Source organism: Mesoplodon mirus, assembly GCF_964341445.2.
Source record: "Mesoplodon mirus genome assembly, chromosome: 4".
NCBI lineage: Eukaryota > Metazoa > Chordata > Mammalia > Artiodactyla > Ziphiidae > Mesoplodon > Mesoplodon mirus.
This window is the reverse complement of record NC_138979.1, coordinates 177,438,890-177,456,728: the sequence shown is the minus strand read 5'-3', so window position 1 is coordinate 177,456,728 and position 17,839 is coordinate 177,438,890. Positions and strand designations below refer to the sequence as shown.

At 58.9% G+C, this 17,839-nt stretch overlaps 1 protein-coding gene across 1 annotated transcript in view; it reads left to right on the top strand.

Annotated features, from left to right (window-relative positions):
* Positions 1-17,839, top strand: part of ITPK1 (inositol-tetrakisphosphate 1-kinase) — a 165,913-nt gene that overhangs the window by 144,943 nt on the left and 3,131 nt on the right. Inside the window, exons 8-10 of the mRNA XM_082619531.1 lie at positions 3,592-3,757; positions 9,555-9,622; positions 14,197-14,359. Of these exons, the coding sequence (XP_082475657.1) occupies positions 3,592-3,757; positions 9,555-9,622; positions 14,197-14,359 (397 nt within the window). The remainder of the gene's footprint in view (positions 1-3,591; positions 3,758-9,554; positions 9,623-14,196; positions 14,360-17,839) is intronic.

Genomic DNA, 17,839 nt, shown 5'->3' with positions numbered 1-17,839 from the left:
TACGCTCTCTCCACCCACACCCTGTGCCTGTCCTGTCCCCGAGGCCGCGATGGCTGTGCCTGCCCCCTTTGTGCCCGTGCGAGCCAGGCCTCCATCTGACCAGTCCTTTGGCCCGTCAGTGCCGGTCACTTCCTGCTCCGTGCCGGGCACTGGCCTGGGCCCCACTGAAAACATGCCATCGCCGCCCACAGGGATCTGCCAGGCCTGCTGAATTGGGGAAGGGGGTGAGAGGAGAAAGGAGCACCCTACCTGCCGTGTACGTGATTGCCCCGCCCTCTCATTCAGTCCTGTGTCCACCCAATAGTCATTCCCAGCCTTGGGTGCCCCGGGAAGGATGCGTAAGATGTGAGTCCTGCGCTGGTGGGGAGCACAGAGTCCCGGAGGTGGAGGGCACCAGCGGGGTGTGGTTGGGAGACAGCGGAGGAAGACTTTTGGGAGCTAATGGCCAGGCAGGGGCTCTGCTGGGTCTGTTGCCGTCCTTAAGAACCATGCCTGGGCCACTGTCTTCAGGGGCACAGCCCAGCCTGGGGGCCCCCTCATTAGGTGCATGGGAGGACACCCTGGGCTGTAGACATTTCACCCACCCAGAAGGCCCTGTAGGAGAGTCTGTCCCGGGCAGCCCCGCCGTCAGAAACGCTCCCCCAAGACCTGTGACTAAACGTGGACAGCCCCGGCAGTGCGCCCTGGAGAAGATGTATGTATGTAGTGTCTTTATCCCTGGCATGTATTTTTGGGGAAATGTCTGTAAACAGATGTGTCCCTATGGTGTGGTACATGCCGTGATGGGGCTGCAAGGCCGAGGGGTCCCTTTGCTTGTGGGGGGGAACGTGAGGGCAGGAAATCCTGGCCTGTAGCAAAGGTCAGCTGTCTCCTAAGGTCAGGAGCCCTCGTGGAGCCTTCCCTCTCCAGGCCTGCCTGGGCTCCGGGCCAGGGGTGTGCGCCTGGGCCGGGCCCCGGGAGGGAGCAGGAAGGCTTCAGAGCAGCCAGAATCGTATCCCTGGAGCCCACACTCCCCTCGCGGGCACCAGCACCGGCTCCCCAACCTTCCACCTGGCCCCTTTCACCACCAAACGGTTCCTCTGTTGGTCAGTGCCTCGGGGTTTTCAGGACAGAAAGGCGACTGCAGTCATTAGTGTGATTAGACCAGCCTAATGCAGAATAGGTCAGCCTGCCAGGAAGGAACCACTTCTGCTGTTGACGTAAGAACTTCGGAATCACACCAACCTGGGACCAGGTCTGGTTCTGAGCACCACCGGCTGTGTGACTTCGGGCGGATTACCCAGCCTCTCTGAGTTTCCGTCCCTCACTTGTAACTGGGGCTATGGTGGCTGTTGTGAAGGATAAGGGAGTTGCTGCGTGTGCTGCCATGGGGCCTGGCCCAGGGTGTGTTTGATACGCTGTCGTGAAGCCAGTTGCCCTGGAGCCCGCTGGGTCATTGCTGATGGGGCGGGGGTTCCGGATCGAGGTGGCCGCCCTCCTCCAGGGGAGTCTTGACTCCATGGGCTCAGGCGCCTTCAGGGGAGGCTATTTCACCCCTCAGTCCAGTTATCCAAGTCTGGCTCCAAGGTGTGTGCCACGTCCCCCCCGCACTGCACCACCCCTGGGCCTCCCCCAGCCCGCCGTGCGCTGTTTCCAGGAGGGGCTCCTCTGCTGGGTGGGGGTCTGGGACAGAGCCCTGAGATTGGGATCTGGGATGTTGCAGATTCCCAGGGGGCTTGTGTGCCGCGGGCCGTCTGCCTCCTGGGAGGCTGTTAGCATCAGAGGGACGCCCCCTCTGGTGGGGCGCCCTCTGTGGCGTGAGCCTGGGGGTGGGACGCCGAGGCTCGTCACCCACCTCAGGGGTGCCCGGGGATGCTGAGCGCAGCAAGGATGGAGGACACCTCTGTGCACGTGATGAGCTTCACACAGGAAAGGGGGCCTTCTGACCGGGGTCCCCACCTGTACCCCCGTCCACCCAAGCCCTACCTCTGATTCTCTGGTCCCTCGCTCAACTGAAATCGGGACTAGTTTGTTTTCATCTTATGTTCACACGATGGTTTGGGCTCTTGTCTTGGCTTTAAGCTGGTGTAAGCACACAAGTTTGCTCTACAGTGGAATGCCACGTCCCCTCCTTAAAAAAAACAAAACAAAACCCCACTGAGCCAAAAGCTCGGAGGACCCCAAAGCGACCCCATGGTGGTTATTTTATTTATTTATTTATTTTTAATTTTTTTGGCCACACTGCGCAACACGCGGGATCTTAGTTCCCTGACCAGGGATCGAACCCGTGCCCCCTGCAGTGGAAGCGCGGAGTCTTAACCACTGGACCGCCAGGGAAGCCCCACCATGGTGGTTACTGATGCTATTTTACAGGTGAGGAAAATGGAGCTTAAACAGGGCTTATGCAGCAAGTGCCGGGGCTGGGTCTTGAACCCGTGTACGGCTCTCTTACTTTCATCAGATGACTAAGGAGATAATTCACTGCGGCGCACGTGCACACACACACACACACACACACACACACTTTTCGTTTCCCCGTGTGGCCTGGATCTCTACTCCTGCCCCACCCAGCTGAGCACCAGGCACATCGTGGTGGTGCTCTGTGACAGTTGATGTGACAGGCAACAGCCAGTGTGCTGGCCAGCTGTGCAGCCCCATTACCCCTCCCAGCAGCTCTGGGCATCTGGTGGCTCCTTCCTGGGGCCCCGTGGACTTGAACGAAGCACTAGCCGTGGCCCCGGCGCTGGCAGCTGGCTGCAGGGGGCCCTGCCTCAGCCAAGGCGGGCAGGCTTTCTCCAGCCGCCCCTCTTCCCATCTCGACCTCAGTCCCCTGCCAGACCCTCCTGTTAGAGGCCTTTGTCCCCAGGGGATTCAGGGACGGGGAGCAGCATGTTCCCATTCCTCAGGTGCTCGTGTGGCTCACTCAGTGTGTAAGACGGCAAGGCTGGGGGCTGTTGGACCCCAGCCCATTCTGGGCTCTGTCACTTTCCAGCAGCCACTAAGTGCCTCAGGGCCTCAGTTTCCTCATCTGTACAAGGGGCGTGGTGTCAGTGCCCACCTCGGAGGTACATTGTGAGGGAAACACCAGGTGATTCACGCAGTGGTTAGGACAGGGCCAGGTGTGTCATGAGTGCTCAAAAGGCAGCGCTTGTCATTATGCAGGCTTGGACCCAAGGCCTCCTTAACACTGATCCATTGTCTTCCGCTTCCTGGCTGTGCCACCTGCCCCCCCGCCCCCCCCACCCGACCAAAGACTTTGTGGAGGAACCTCTAGGAGGTCATAAGGGTTAAGTAGTACACAACCCAGGGGTCCCATCCCCTGGGTGCAGTGTGAGTAGTGGAATTGCGCAGTGCACAGCCAGCTCAGCCTTACATGGTGGGCCTGATGGTACAGGATTTCCAAACCCCCATAGCAGGAGTGGATTGATCCCCAGGTGTTCTTCTCAAGTCCCACTCCACTCACCCTGGCTTGAGACTCTTCTTGGGGAGCCCTTGTGCTACAGGACCAGGGGTGGGCCTTGGTGGCAGTGCTCTGGGCAGGTGACACACCCCATGCCTGAGGCTGAGGAGGTAGTGGACTCTGACCAAGCCCTTGGCCCCCTGTCTCCCCAGATGGCCATCGTGTTCAACCAGGAGGGTCTGAGCGCCATCCAGCCGCCCTGTGTGGTCCAGAATTTCATCAACCACAACGCCGTCCTGTACAAGGTGTTTGTGGTCGGCGAGTCCTATACCGTGGTCCAGAGGCCCTCACTGAAGAACTTCTCCGCGGGCACATCAGGTAACTGAGCCTCGTGCCATCTCTGGATGCCCTGAGCTTAGGGGCATGGCTGGAGCACAGCACCAGCTGCCAGTTTCTGGAGTGGGGAGAGGTGATCTGAAGGTTGGAAGAGTTGTGTCCAGTAGGTAAAGAGGTCTTGGGGCACGCCAGGTCATTGTAGGGGCTCCGTCTGTCTCAACTACCATAAATTCCAGGAAGAACCTGAAAGCTTTCTGCACCCAGGCCGCCTCCCAGGGCCGCATGCGATGATGAGGCCCACAGGGAACACGCTGGAATGGATGATGGTCCCTTCAGCGAAGCCAGGGAGGGAGAGGGAGGGAGGGGCCCCTCATATTTTGAGGACCAGAGCGCTGGCTGCTTTATCACATCTCCTTTTTCCAGCTGGGAAACACTGAGTTACCTGTTGCTTCTGCAGCTGCTGAGGTGGACGCATGCTCTCTTCGGAGTTAGCACATAGGGCACAGGACTTCCCAGCTGTGGGACCCCGGGCAGGTCAGGAGTGGGCACAGTCAGCCTGCCAGGTCCCCCACAGGGCTGAGGAATGCATCGGTGAGCGTGTTTTGGATCAGTGGATGATGGTCCTCCGTGTCCCTCAGATGTCACACAGTGGTGGCATTTGCAGGGTTCTGCCAGCATTGGGGCATCTGAGGGGGTCCTCTAGGGAGGCTGAGGGGCTCCACGTGCTCAGCTTTTCTTCAGCTGCTCACCAGCTCCAGGTGACCCTTGGCCGTTTCAAAAACTGACCCTAAGATAAGGATTTGCTGGTATTGGGGCTGCTTAAAGGACTGTTCTAGTGGTTCTGGAGGCATCTCTAAGGCAAGTTCCGGAAACCTTTGGAACAGTGGTAGTATCTCTGGAATCAGCATGGTTTTCCAAGAGGACCCCTCGGAGGGTGTCTGGTTGCCCTGGTGTGCTTTGCTCTCACTCACTGTGTGTTTCTCTCTGAATGGGAAACCCGCCATCACCAGATGAAATGCCCAGGCTGCGTTATTTCCCTCTGAGCAAACAGATGTGTCTTCCTAATATCCCTCTGCTGGGACTGCCTGTCACCATCCGCTCCTCATGGCTTCAAGCCACTCCGCTTTTTTTTTTTAATAAGTTTATTTATTTATTTATGGCTGTATTGGGTCTTCGTTGCTGTGCGCGGGCTTTCTCTAGTTGCGGCGAGCGGGGGCTACTCTTTGTTGCGGTGCGCGGGCTCCTCTTGTAGTGGAGCACGGGCTTCAGTAGCTGTGGCACGCGGGCTCAGTAGTTGTGGCTCGTGGGCTCTAGAGCGCAGGCTCACTAGTTGTGGCACACGGGCTTAGTTGTTCCGCGGCATGTGGGATCTTCCTGGACCAGGGCTGGAACCCGTGTCCCCTCCATTGGCAGGCGGATTCTTAACCACTGCGCCACCAGGGAAGCCTCAGGCCACGCCTCTTGAATGAAGTCCAGCTGTTCGCGTCCTCTCTCAGCCGTTCTTCCCATTAACACAACCCAGAGAGCAGACACTTTGGAAATGTGTGTCTCTTTCCACTGCCCATCTGAGTGCTGGCAGGGCTTTCAGGGCATCCTGGTCCTCACACTTGTCCTTCCCTCTACCTACTGGGCTGATGGAATGATCTGGGGGTGGGGGACCGATGTCAGGAGGGGTCTTTTTGTATGTGACTGTGTACTGGCAAGAGGCGTTCTTACCGATTGTGGGCAGGATGAGGCTGATATTTTTTTAAACCTGTTTATATTGTTTCCTGATTTTTAAAAATATGTTCTTTAAGTCTACGCAAAATGTATTAAGGGAAGAGTAGGTATACCTTTTTATTTATTTTACCCAAAATCACTCCATCTCTAAAAGAAATACACCACCTGGTTTCCTCCCTTTCCACATGAAAAGTGTCCCTCTTTTCCTTCCCTTTTTCTCCTGGTTGCAAAGGCCTGGGCCAGTTTCCATCTGGGAACCACTAGTGGCTGGGCGTCAGCTCTGTGTCCTGTGTCTGAGGACAAGGGCTCCGCATCTGTGTCTTCTCATGGCCATTCCAGGTTGCCCGTTTACTATAATATGCAGGCTGGGGCCGAGTAAATCAGTGGAGAAACACAGAGCTAGCGGAGAAGTGTTCATTATGCCCAGGCGAGCTGAGTGATTTTCACTGTGTCCATCCCTCCATCCCCCAAACTGATGCTATGTCCACTGTCTTCAGGGCATCACACCAGCTCGTTGTTCTTTTCACACGTGTGTTCTCTTTCTGGATGAGAAGCGCACTGTGACAGCGGCTCTTTAAGCTGGACCAGTTGAGCAGGGGGCTTTAGGGCTCTGGCTTCTTTCCAGCCCCCTCCCAGCTTTCTGGTTCCCATGGCCCTGCGTGGCGGGCTCCCCGGCCTCCCCTGTCCATGCAGGGAGATGGAGGCTCCTTGAGTGGGATTCTTTTGACCTGCAGTGGCGGTGAGGACACCGGCTTTCCCTCCACGACTACTGTGTTCTTTTGATTCTCAGATGTACTTTTGGTTTTCACCTGTTAGCATCTCTGAAGTCAGGTGTGTCTTACGGCCACAGGCCTCTTGGCAGTTGCCTCTGCTGGAACTGAAGACACGTTTTTACAGAGAGGGTTGAGGTTGGCCTGCGCCAGCCCCAGGAACACGTTCTCTGCCCTTGGTCCACGGTCTTGGGGAGACTGCTCCCCTCTCTCCACTAGTTCCAGAGTCGCAGTGGGCATGTTTCTCTGCTCCCCTTTCTGTGCAGTGGGTTTATTTCTGTTTCTTTTCCTCTGCGGGCACAACGCCTTTGTTATACTCTGCACGTGGGCCTTTTTTCCCTTAGGGGTATGTATATAAAGGAACGACACCGATTGCCACATAGAGCAAGGGTCAGCGGGCTTTTTCTGCAAAAGTCCAGAGTAAGTGTTTCCAGCTCTGTCATAATTATTTAATTCTGCTGTTGTTGCCTTAGAGCCGCTGTAGACAACATGTAAGCGAATGGGCGTGGCTGCGTTCCAATAAAACTTTATTTACAAACACAGGCGGCGGGCCAGATTTGGTGATCTTGCATCGAGAGGCCCTCAGGTGTAACAAATGCCCTGTTTCCTTGAACCTGCCAGGAGCTCAGCCCTGGGATCCAGCAGGGAACTAGATAATCATCCAAGTGTCCTGCCCTCGTGTGCTCATCTTCTAGCGGGAGAAACTACACACCAGGGAAGAAGTAATGAAAGGACGAATTGTGGCAGCACAGATGAGGGACCCCAGAGGAAACAGTGGGTCCAGGGACACTGCTGGGTGAGGGGAGCCACTCGGGCAGGGCAGCCGGGGCCGGCCCCTCTGCGGAACTGATGCTTGCATGGGATCTGGGAGGAGGCCTGGGCCACCGTCTGCAGCGCCATGACATGCTTCCCCCGCCAGAGATGTGAAGATTAAGCAAATGAAGCTGAAGAAGGTGTGGCCACAGCTCACAGCTGCACCTCAGACCCTCTGGGACATTTGGGTGCTAAACTTGTCACTGACTCTGCTTCTCTTGAACCTCTTTTTCTTGTCTGTAAATTGGGGACAAAAATACCCATATAACTCTTATTGCCTCCCCTCTCCTGTGGGCGTTCTTGGTGGTTCTTCACGGGGCTCCGTGTGACTCGGGACTAGTCCAGGAGCAGAGAGGGGATGGTCCCCCCCAATCCAGGGTGCACCCGTGATCAAGGTGCAAGGGCCCAGCCAGGCTTATCTTTAGGGAACTCGGTATCCTGAAGCTGCCCAAGGAAACTGGCACCAAGGGATGCTCTGACCCTTTCTGACCCGTCTCGGCTTCCACAGTCTCCTGGTTCATCAGATGGCCAGAAGCCGCTCCCACTGTGTCTAGCCCCTGCTCAGGCCGCACATGGGGAGGATCTGAGTAAAGGGCAGCTCTCCCCTCCCTGTTAAACAGTCCTCTGGCCAGGGCTCCCAGGTCGGCGTTAGCCAGGAGGAGAAACGAGTCTCCTTTGAAATGGTCCACACTTTTGATCTTGCCACGAGAAGCTGTTGGGTGACATGGTCTGTCCTGTTCAATGGACGCTGGGTACACCCCTCCGAGCACCCACTTCCTTCCCTTCCTGGCATAGCTCAGCACCCATGGTGTTCCCTGTGGCTCTTGCAGGCTTCCCAGCCTCCCTGAACTTGGCTGTGTCCACCTGCTCTGGGTGGTCTTTCTCTCCCCAGGCCTGCTCTGCCATCCTGGCGATTGCCCTTGGGTCCCACAGGGTGGGTGGGAGGCGCCCTGAGCTCAGTAGGACAGGGCCAGGCTGGGCTACAGGCTGAGAAGGTGGGCAGTGCCTACAGAAGGCCAGAACACCCATCCCAGCTGCTTGAGCCCTGCTCCGGGCTCTGGCCCGTGGGGCTTGCCACCCTCCGAAGGCTCACTCTTCTTGGCTGTCGGCGCCCAGGAGTCGAGGTCGGTGGGGCTGCTTGGCACCAGTCCTGCAGGGTGTTTATTTTCCCCAGGCTCCTCCCCAGGACCGTCTCTCATGCCCCCCGTCTGGACTGGCTCTGGTCGGAGCGGTAGGAGGACTGTCGGGCACACCAGGGCGGCAAGGGGCCTGCATGACCCGCTAGCGGGAAAGATGCCAGGTACATCTCAGCGCCTGCCTGCTCAGCCTCCGCCCAAATCACTTCCTCATGCATGATTGTTGCGGCGCTGTAACCCTGGAGGTGGCGGGGGGCAGGCCTTGGCAGCCAGAGCAGGTGCCTCCTCGGTCTGGCCCCTGGCACACAGCAGTGCTCAGCCAGGGCCTTTCCTGGCCTGCGCTTAGGGGCCTGGGTCCCAGGGATGAGCAATGTGTCCTGGGGGACGGGAGCCATAACCCCCTACCAGGAAAGACTAAAGCAGAGGCTGCTGGGGCCACGTCGGGGCTCGTGGTCCGTGCCATTCTTGGGGTGGGGGGGATCATAGTGGGATGATGGCCTTTACCAGATCTCAACCCTGAGGCTCATGGTTTTGTGATTCGTGCATTTGTGTGCCACACTTCCAGCTTCTGGAGAACATGTTTCTGACCGACTGACCTGCCTTTACTCTCCAGGGGGTGAATGAACAAACCAACTGCTTATCACTCTCAGTAACCTTGGGATTGATCTACCTCTCGGGCGCCCCCATGGGACCAGGGAGGGAGGGGGTGGGATGTGTGGAGGGTATTTCATGGGGCTGTGCTAACTTCCAAAGCCAAACAGACATTATTCTGTATGCTTTCTTGGATGGGTCCTACAGAAGCCCCTGCTCTGATTTCCTATTTTTTCCTTAAATAGTGGGGAAACAGCAAAACCCTTTGTATTTGAAACACTCACGTGCCAAGTGGCAGCCTAGCCATTTCTCAGCTGCTACCCTGCAAAGGCATTCCGTGGGCAGAACCGGGAGGGGAATGCTGGATTAAATGGCATCAGTTGACCTCTTTACTCTGGGCCTTTGCTGTTCACATATGCAGCATTTCCCACTCACTTAGCCCCCTTTCTGGTGCCATGTCCGTAAGACACTCTAGACACACTTTGGGGAGGGGGGCGCCTCGGGTATTGGGGAAAATCAGGTACGGTTCTGTAAGCCGCTAGCAGAGGCAGAGGTGCGCTCATCAAGCCGTTCATTTTTATACGGGAAGAAAAATGGAAACAGGAGCCCTGCCTGGGCGTGCGTCCCTCCCTGGCATCATGTCTTCTTGGAGTGGGTAGAGAGGCCCAGGTGGCTGCCGCTGGTCGCTGAGCCTGAAGGCCACTGTGGCCTATGGCTGGGGTGGTGCTGTCCCCTGGTGTCGGGTGCTGGAATCACCGTCCCTGCCTCGAGCTTCTAACTCCGGCTTCTTCCTGTCTTTGCTTCTTTCAGACCGTGAGTCCATCTTCTTCAACAGCCACAACGTGTCCAAGCCAGAATCGTCATCGGTCCTGACCGCGGTATGTCCCTCCCGCCGGGCCCTGGGTGTGGGGTGCTTTGGGCTCTCCAGCGGGGCAGGGTGGCAGGACCATCCCCCCCAGGCCAGGGACCCAGGGAAGTTCCAGAGACCCTCTTCCTTGCTTGCTTCGGGCCTTCGTGACAGTGGTCATGGCAGCCACGCCCGCTCGTCGCTAGGCTACTCCAAGTGGGTGACTTTCTAACTCTCCTCCTACATGAGGAAATCCCCCCACCGTGAGGACTTTGAAGTCCTGCTTTCTAATCTGCCTTTTGCCTGATTTAAGAAACGGGAGCGGAACGCCACCTCAGTTTTCCTCTTGCTTTCCTTGCCCACGTGAGTCCAGTGAGCGTTTGTTAAGAGCCTGCCGTGTACACCTGGGGCCGCTGGGGTAGGTCACGGTGGGTAATGGGCCCGGGGTTGCTGTTCAGCGAACGTCGCTGCGTGTCAGGCTCCACCCCCGATGCCCTGCGGCCCAAAACAGCCTTGCAGGGGTGGACAGACATCCCCCCTTTCCTGAGGCGGGAGGGCTGTGCTCAGCCAGATTCACAGGGCTCCTCACTCAGGGACAGAGATGAGATTTGACCCCAGATTAGTCTGATGCCAAAGCTGGGAATTTAGGGTTTCTTATCTCCCTGGCAATTGCTGAGCAGTTAGAAGTCAGCGCTGGGCCGCCGTCTGCTGTTCCTCCGTGCGTCCTGAGAGCCAGGGGTCTCTGCCGCCACTGCCGCTGGAATGAGCCCTCTGCCGGCTCCCCGCTCTCCTCCTGGCCATGCTCGGAGGGTTTGCCAGTGTCCCCTCCACCGCAGACCCCCACCTCTAGGCCTCACGCCCCCTCATCCCAGGTTAGGGCCTCCGGTCCCCCGACCGAGGCCGCCTGTGCTTTTCTTGTTTGTTTCTGGTTCCTTTGAGGAGCCAGCTGTGTGCTGAGGGTTCGACAGAGCACAGGCGTGGAAGGGACCTGGAAGGAACACCAGCGTCCCTCAAGATGCTAATAGACGTTCCCCGGGAACAAGTTTTGTGGTCAAGGATGCTTGGAGAACAACCAGATTTTAAACAGAACCCCTCAGCGCCTGGCTGTGCACACTATAAGACATAAATAGGTGTTCTGTGCAAGAAAACGGTCTGGTCTCATAAAAGCTGCAGAAACTTCAGGCTGGCCCAGCTCCGCAGGGCCTCTTCCCTGCGAGGCTCTCAGACCTTATTCGGCCTGTGACTCTTGGAGGGGGTTGGCATTCCGCGGACTTGCCAAGAGGCTGTCCCTGCCACTCCCCTGGCACAGAGGAGCTCTAGTCACCACTGGGCTGTTAACTGATGCCAGAGGGTCACTGTGAGGGCCAGAAGCAAAGTCACCTTCCTGGCTAATCACCCACCTACCATTCAGCCTGCGTCTCCATCTGCCACGTGGGAAAGGTCGGCCTGCAGACACTGCGGGGCCATCTCTCCACCTTTAGGCCCCGCTGCCAACTCCCCCTTCCCCTCAGCTCACGACTGCTGTGTGGGGATTCCCCCAGGGCTGGCAACGTGGAAAAGAGAAAAGGGAAATGCAGTCAGCCGTCCCTTTTCCACTCGGGATGTCCGGCCCACGTGCACAGACGAGTTCATTCCCAGACCTGGGTGTCCAAACAAGCCCCTTAGCATCCTCCTGCTCGCTGGGGTCCCTCCAGTCCCCATCTCGGCCTCGTGCAGGTGCCGGGAGCCCTGCCCTGGCCTTGAAGCCCCTCCTCCCTCCCTGGCCGGATGCTCCCAAGGGTGGACGCAGCTCCCACACCCAACTAGCAGCCCCCCCAGACACGGGTACAGGGTATTGGTTAAGAGTGTGGCACTGACAAGACTGCCTGGGGTCAGACCGAAGCTCCACAACCTTCCAGCTGTGTGGCCTCGGGCAAGTCCATTGCCTCTCTGAGCCTCGGGTTCCCCGTCCCACCCTGTAGGGTGATGGTGGTGTTCAGGGAGTCCCTAGATGAAAAGCACCATGGCGGTCTGGGTGTGCGGTAGGTGCTCAGTCAGTGTCAGCTGTGACTGATGATGGGGGACCCGGGGGTCCACCTGAGCACCTGTTACCACCTCCATCGCCTCCTTGTTTCAGACAATCAGAGGGCTCCAGAAGGACTTCTGAGATTCCTTAGCTGAGCTGAGACGGTGCTTTTATAAACAGCGGGGTCACGAGGCTTTGTAACAAAGCAGCAGCCACTGGTCCCCTTGCTGCCAGGCCTGAGCCACAGGCCTTACGGGTGAGCTTCATGGATCCTCACCACAGTCCCATGGCGGCGGGGGTGTTTTTATTACCCCGTTTCCTGGGACGAGAAAACAAGACGCGGCAGGGCCCGTTATGGCTCAGGGCACACAGCGGGGACTGGGCAATGCTAGGCGTCCTCCCAGGGCTCTGACTCGGTGAGGGACCCGGGCCGCAGGACCAGTGGCCAGGCTGCTGACCTGGGCTCACTCAGGCAGGTGCCTGTCACGGCGAAGCTAACGCAGACGCTTAGAAAGCGTCTCCCCTGGACGAGACGCCGAGGGTGCTGTTGGGGGTCGCCACCTGCTATGCAGAGCCATGGATGTGGCTTTCACAGTAGCGCACGACGGTGCCCAGTTGTGGGGTCCCTGCCCTGCATGTGTCTGGGAGTTCCCCATCAGCCATGCGGCTTCCTGAGCTGGGGGTGAGCACCATGTGTCCTGGGCACCCAGGGCCCTGTCCCCAGCCCACCTGACCCAGCCTCACTTCTTGTTAACATGAGTCGTTTTAACGTGAACCGTTCGGTGGCGTTAAGTACCTTCACAGTGCCATGCAGCTGCCACCTCTGTCTAGTTCCAGAGCGTTTGCATCACCCAAAAGAGAAGCCTGTACCCATGAAGTGTCACTCATTCCCCCTCCTTCCAGCCCCTGGCAACCACTAATCTGCTTTTTCGTCTCTATGGATTTACCTATTCTGGACCTTTCATATTAATGGAACCATACAGCATGTGACCTATTGTGTCTGGCTTTTTTCACATAGCCTGATAGTTTCAAGGTTCATCCACGTGGTAGCATTGTGAGAACAATATTCCATTGTGTGGGTAACCCATTTTGTTTATCCAGTCATCTGTTGATGGACATTTGGGTTGTTTCTACCTTTTGCCTATTGTGAATAATGCAGCTATGAACAGTGGCATACAAGTTACACACCTGGGGTGGAATTGCTGGGTCAACATGGTAGTTCTCCATTTAGCTTTTGGACCCAGCTTCTTTTTTATTTCTGATGGGTGAGCTCCTGTGCTTCCCCTTTGGCCCCGAGCCCACAGTCCATAGGACTCTGGTATCTCCTGAGCACCACACGTGAGCCCTATTCTGGCTGACACGCTGCCATCCATGCCCTGAAATGCAAGTGGAGCGGCTCCTCCAGCCAGGCGTGTGCTGTCCCCATCACATCAGTGACCTTGTGATTCCTCCCAGCGGTCTGGGATGGAGGCCTCGTTGGCCCTGTTTTGCAGATGAGCAGGCTGAGGCACACAGAGGCCAAGTACTTTCCTCTAAGACTGCAGAGCTAGGAAGTCACGGTCAGGATTCAAATCCGGATCCGTCGGACTTCAGTCCTTCCCAGGGCGGTGTTCTACTTCCTTGGAGGCCCGGGCCAGGGGCCACGCTTGAGCCCATGAGGACCTGTGTGCCTGTCCCAGGCCAGCTGTGATTAGAGCAGAAAGTGAGCGGTGTCAGCGGGTGTCCAGGGGACGGCCCCATGAGCCCTGTGGAAGCTTCGCTAAAAGCTGAACTTGGACCCAGGAGTTGGGCGGCAGCACCAGAGTAGACTCTTTGGGGAAAAGCCCGCTGAGCACGAGTCAGTGTGGCCACACCAGAGTTAGCGACTCATCTGGAAGGGGAGAATGTAAGCCCCACCCAGGAGCCCTGTGACCGCCACCCGCCCCTGCCCACCCCCGACCAGTAAATGAAGGCCGGTCCACGGAACCTATCACCTCACAGCCTTGAGGCTCCGGCAATGGTGGGCCAGTGCGGTGATGCTGACAGAAATTCCCCCCGCTGCCCGCCTCTGCCCTAACCGTTCCAGCTGCCCCCAGCTCTCTCCTGTGGGTTCTCGCCCCTGCACCTTTGCTTCCACTGTGCTCTCACCTGGGTCCCTTCGCCTCACCCCCCTCAATCCTCCCCATCTTCAAGGTCCAGCTCACAGGCTCCCTGCACCACACAGTCTTCCTGGGTTCACAACAGACTCTCCATCCCCTTCCTCCTTGCTAAGAGACTTGGGTTCTACAGGCTTAAATGCCTGGGTTCAAATCCAGCCCTGAGCTGTGTGGCCCTGGAGTGGCCCCTGACCCTCTCTGAGCTTCAGCTCCCCTGTGTATAAAATGCTCTCCCTGCTGGTTATGAGGACTAGAGGTCACGTACGCTGTATACCTAGCAGCTGCCCAGCCCGTGGCAGGACTTGGAAATGGCCATCCTCGTGCCAACTCTGGTGGGTCTGTCCTGCCTCTTGCCTGCGGGTAAGGCCTGGCCTGTGCCACCTCCCTGGAGGGTCTCTCTGTGTGGCGAGGCGTGGAGCCTCCCCACCCGAGGCCTGACTCGTGTGTGTGTGTGTGTGTTGGCAGCTGGACAAGATCGAGGGTGTCTTCGAGCGACCAAGTGACGAGGTCATCCGGGAGCTGTCCCGGGCCCTGCGGCAGGCGCTGGGCGTGTCGCTCTTCGGGATCGACATCATCATCAACAACCAGACGGGGCAGCACGCCGTCATCGATGTCAACGCCTTCCCAGGTGAGCCGTGGGGCCGTGCGCCGCCTGCACCGGTCTGTACACTGGCGGCCTTGGGCGGGTGGCGGGGGCCGGAGAGTCGGGCTGACCAGCTCCCTCCCTCACTGTCTGGGGCCCAGGGTCAGAGCAGCCCCCGCTCAGCCTCAGCCCCACCTGCCAGTGGGCTTACAGGGAGCGTAGTGGGCCTGCAGCTAAACGCGTGTTCTTTCACCTGCCTCTCCTGGCCCGGTGCCACCAGCAGTGGCCTTTCCGGGCCAAATCTCAGCTGACCTCTTGGGCCCTTGTAGGTTTAAAGGGCTGAAAGGACACTGGAGGGCATATAAAGCCCAGTTTACACGCAGGGAGGGAGGGAGAAGTTGTCCCAGGTCACACTGCAGGGTAGTGGCCAGGCCGTGCTCCTCCCCCTACCCCGAGCCACCATGCTGGGGACACTCTCGGATCCGGCCAGCGCCCGCGGCTGGGGCGTCTGCTCCGTGCTGTCTGCAGCATCCCTGAGGCGGGAAGCACTGCTGGGCCTGCTGCCCTGCCAGGCTCTGCCCTGCACCCCTCAGATCCCAACTCAGGGAGGGGCTCAGCAGGAGCTATCACCCGAGAACCCTCAAGGGGACCGTTAGCTTCAGCAGTGATGGTGGTGGTGGCCCTGGGCTGAGCTACGTCACAGAGACACGTGCTGAGGCCAAGCGACTCCCCATCTTGCGGCAGGTCAGGGACAGAGTGCTGCTTCGCTCCCTCTGGCCCAGAGCAGCCTGGGCGCTTACCCTCTCGGTGGGCGTCTCTCTCTCAAGGCCGTGGCTCTTGCCTTTATTAAGCACCTGTCCCAGAGGTAGAGCCATCGTCAGTGCTCAGTGGATATGAAGAGAGGAAGCGATTCCCACCCTCGGGGAGGCTAGCATCTCACGTGAGAGCCCTGCTAGCAGGAGGGCACCGTGCAGTGGGCGTCCGCAGGGAGCAGGAAGCCCCCGTGCTTGGGGAGCATCATGGGGCACCAGGCTGGGTGCTTGACGCGTGTCCCCTGCACTGAGAACATGCAGGCCAGGCCCGGCCGGCACCACGGTTCACAGCCAAGGAAACCCAGGTTTCGAGGGAGGCCCCTCCTGTCTCCGTTATGCAGTTTGTCGAAGGCCCACTGCATTCCCCAGCTGCTGCAGACAGCGCGGGGTGGCGGGGGCCCTGCCCTCGGGGGACGAGGGTGCCAGGGGCTCCGCTGTGAAGCGCGAGTGGGAGCAGGGCCTGGCAAGAAGGGAGGGAGCCACCCCTATGGATCCCGGGCAGGGCCTGCGGAGGGGGGGCCTGTGGCCCGAGGCCTCGTGCAGCAGGGAAGTCAGAGGTCAGAGGGGAGCCCACCGTGTGGCCGTTCACTCTGAGCAAGGTGGCGCGGCCATCTGAGGTCTGTGTTCGTGAATAGAAATTGAGACCCTTTGGGACAATGGCCTAGTTTTCTGTAGTCACCGTGGGTGCGGCCTGCACGGAGAGGTGGGTTTTTGATGAACGAGGGTGACGGAATGAGAGAGCCCAGGGAGACTGGGGCTGCATCAGGGGAACAATTATAATAAATCAGAGGATCTAAATCAGGGAGGACGTGGAGGGAACTACAGCCAAAAGGTGGCTGAGTCAGTGGGTTGGGGGGACCGGGCAGGGCAGTGCCCGGCTGGTGGGGTGGAGGTTCTAGAAGGATTGCGGGGGGGAGGAACTCTGCAACTGAGCTGTGGATTTGTGCTGGGTCCTGAGTTGGCCCCGCCCAGCCAGCACCTGCGCGACTCGGGCCGGACATTCTGAGGGCGTCCCGGGTGTTCAGAGAAGGGACGGCCACTGTGAGCCGGCGTGGACGGGGGAAGCCAAGAGGAGGCCCCCAGTGGGCCAAGCCTGAGTGATGGAGCTGAGCCCCGAGGAGACCGTGAGGGAGCCCGGTGCTGAGTTAGGCCCCGGGAGCGCGTGGGGCTTGGGGCCCCAGAGGAGGCGGTGTCCAGGAGACAGACCACCTGGGGCCCCGCTCTCTCCCTGCTTGATTTACGGGCCTGGATCTGGAGTGCTCATGGTTCTGGGCCCCCTCACCCTGTGCCTCGGGTCGTGGGTGTCCGGTAGCAGCCCCGGCAGACAGCCTTTGTGCTGGGCTCTGGGCAGTGCTGACAGCAGTGGCCGCCAGTGGTGCCCAGCCTGCCTGGGGACCTTTACCCCCAGGGTTCAATTTCATCCTCACAACCACACAGCGTGCAAGGGACCATCAGGATCTCCATGTACTGCCGGGCACGTGGAGCCAGGGGGCTGGGTGACACGTCCAAGGTCACATGGCTACCAGGTAGTGGGGCTGGGCCTGGGCCCCCGGGCCCCTGACCTGAGGCTGCCTGCTTCTTAGCTTGAGTCGTGGGTTCAGATTCTGGCTGCCCTCACCCTCTGCTGAGGCGAACCTCCTGATGGGGCAGCCTCAGTGTTCGCCCGTGCACAGTGGGAGCACTTCTCCCCCGCCAGCAGAAGAGATGGCGTGTGCACAGTGCCTGCCCTGCAGTGCTCCTTCACGCCTCAGTCCACCCTCCCCAGGCTGCGTGGAGCCGTGGGCCGGGCCTCGTCTGGGGACAGCAGAGCTGTTGCTGAGGGAACAGCTAGCTTATGTTCCTTGGTGGCCTGTCAGCGGATCTCAGCTCTTCTCCCCTGCTTGCGTCTCTGCCCTGGAAACCCAGCAGCACGTCTGCCGATGGCCCGTGACTGCCCTGCCCTCCACCCCCAGCCCCAGGGCCGAGGAAGCCCCCAGTCCTAGAGCGGGGCACCCAGCACCACATGTATCCAAGGCACGGGTGGCACCCAAGGGCCTGGTTCAGATCCCAGTGCTGCTGCTTGGAGCTTCGTGTCCTCATCTGTAAAATGGAGATAACCCTCAGGTCCCACTCCCCAGGGGCTATAAGGATGCCACAAGCAAGGAATGTGAAGCATGTAGCCGGGGGCCAGCACTTGGTGAGCCTGGATGAACGCTAGCCGTGGACACTGTCACCATACCCACCCTCACAGTGAACACGTGTCCACCTGCTCGTGGCTCTTTTGGTGTTTGGGGCTGGTTCCTTAACTCTGTTGCCTCCATTTCCTCATCTGGAAAATGGGGACAGAGGGTTGTGATGATCAAGTGAGGGAGTGTTGAGCAGGGCAAGTGCTGCGCGTGCCAGTATACACCCAGTTTTGTTTTTACCCTGGGCACCTCTGCTTGCCCCTCTCAGCCTCGGGCTCCCTCAAAACCACAGCACTGTTTGCTGGACACATAAGAGCGTGGACAGTGAGGCAGCCCCATCTGCCTGGCCCCTGGGCAGCCTTTTCTGTACGAGCTAACGCACCTGCCCAAGTCCGAACCTTCATTCTCCTGCAGCTCGTGCCAACGGCTGTGAAGACCATCCCAGAGGACGTGCAAGGGGTCGGTACCTCTCAGCACCAGGCCTGGTGTCAGCGATGAGGTCACATCCCGGGGCAGGGGGTGGTACCTGGGCCCTCTCCCGATGCAGG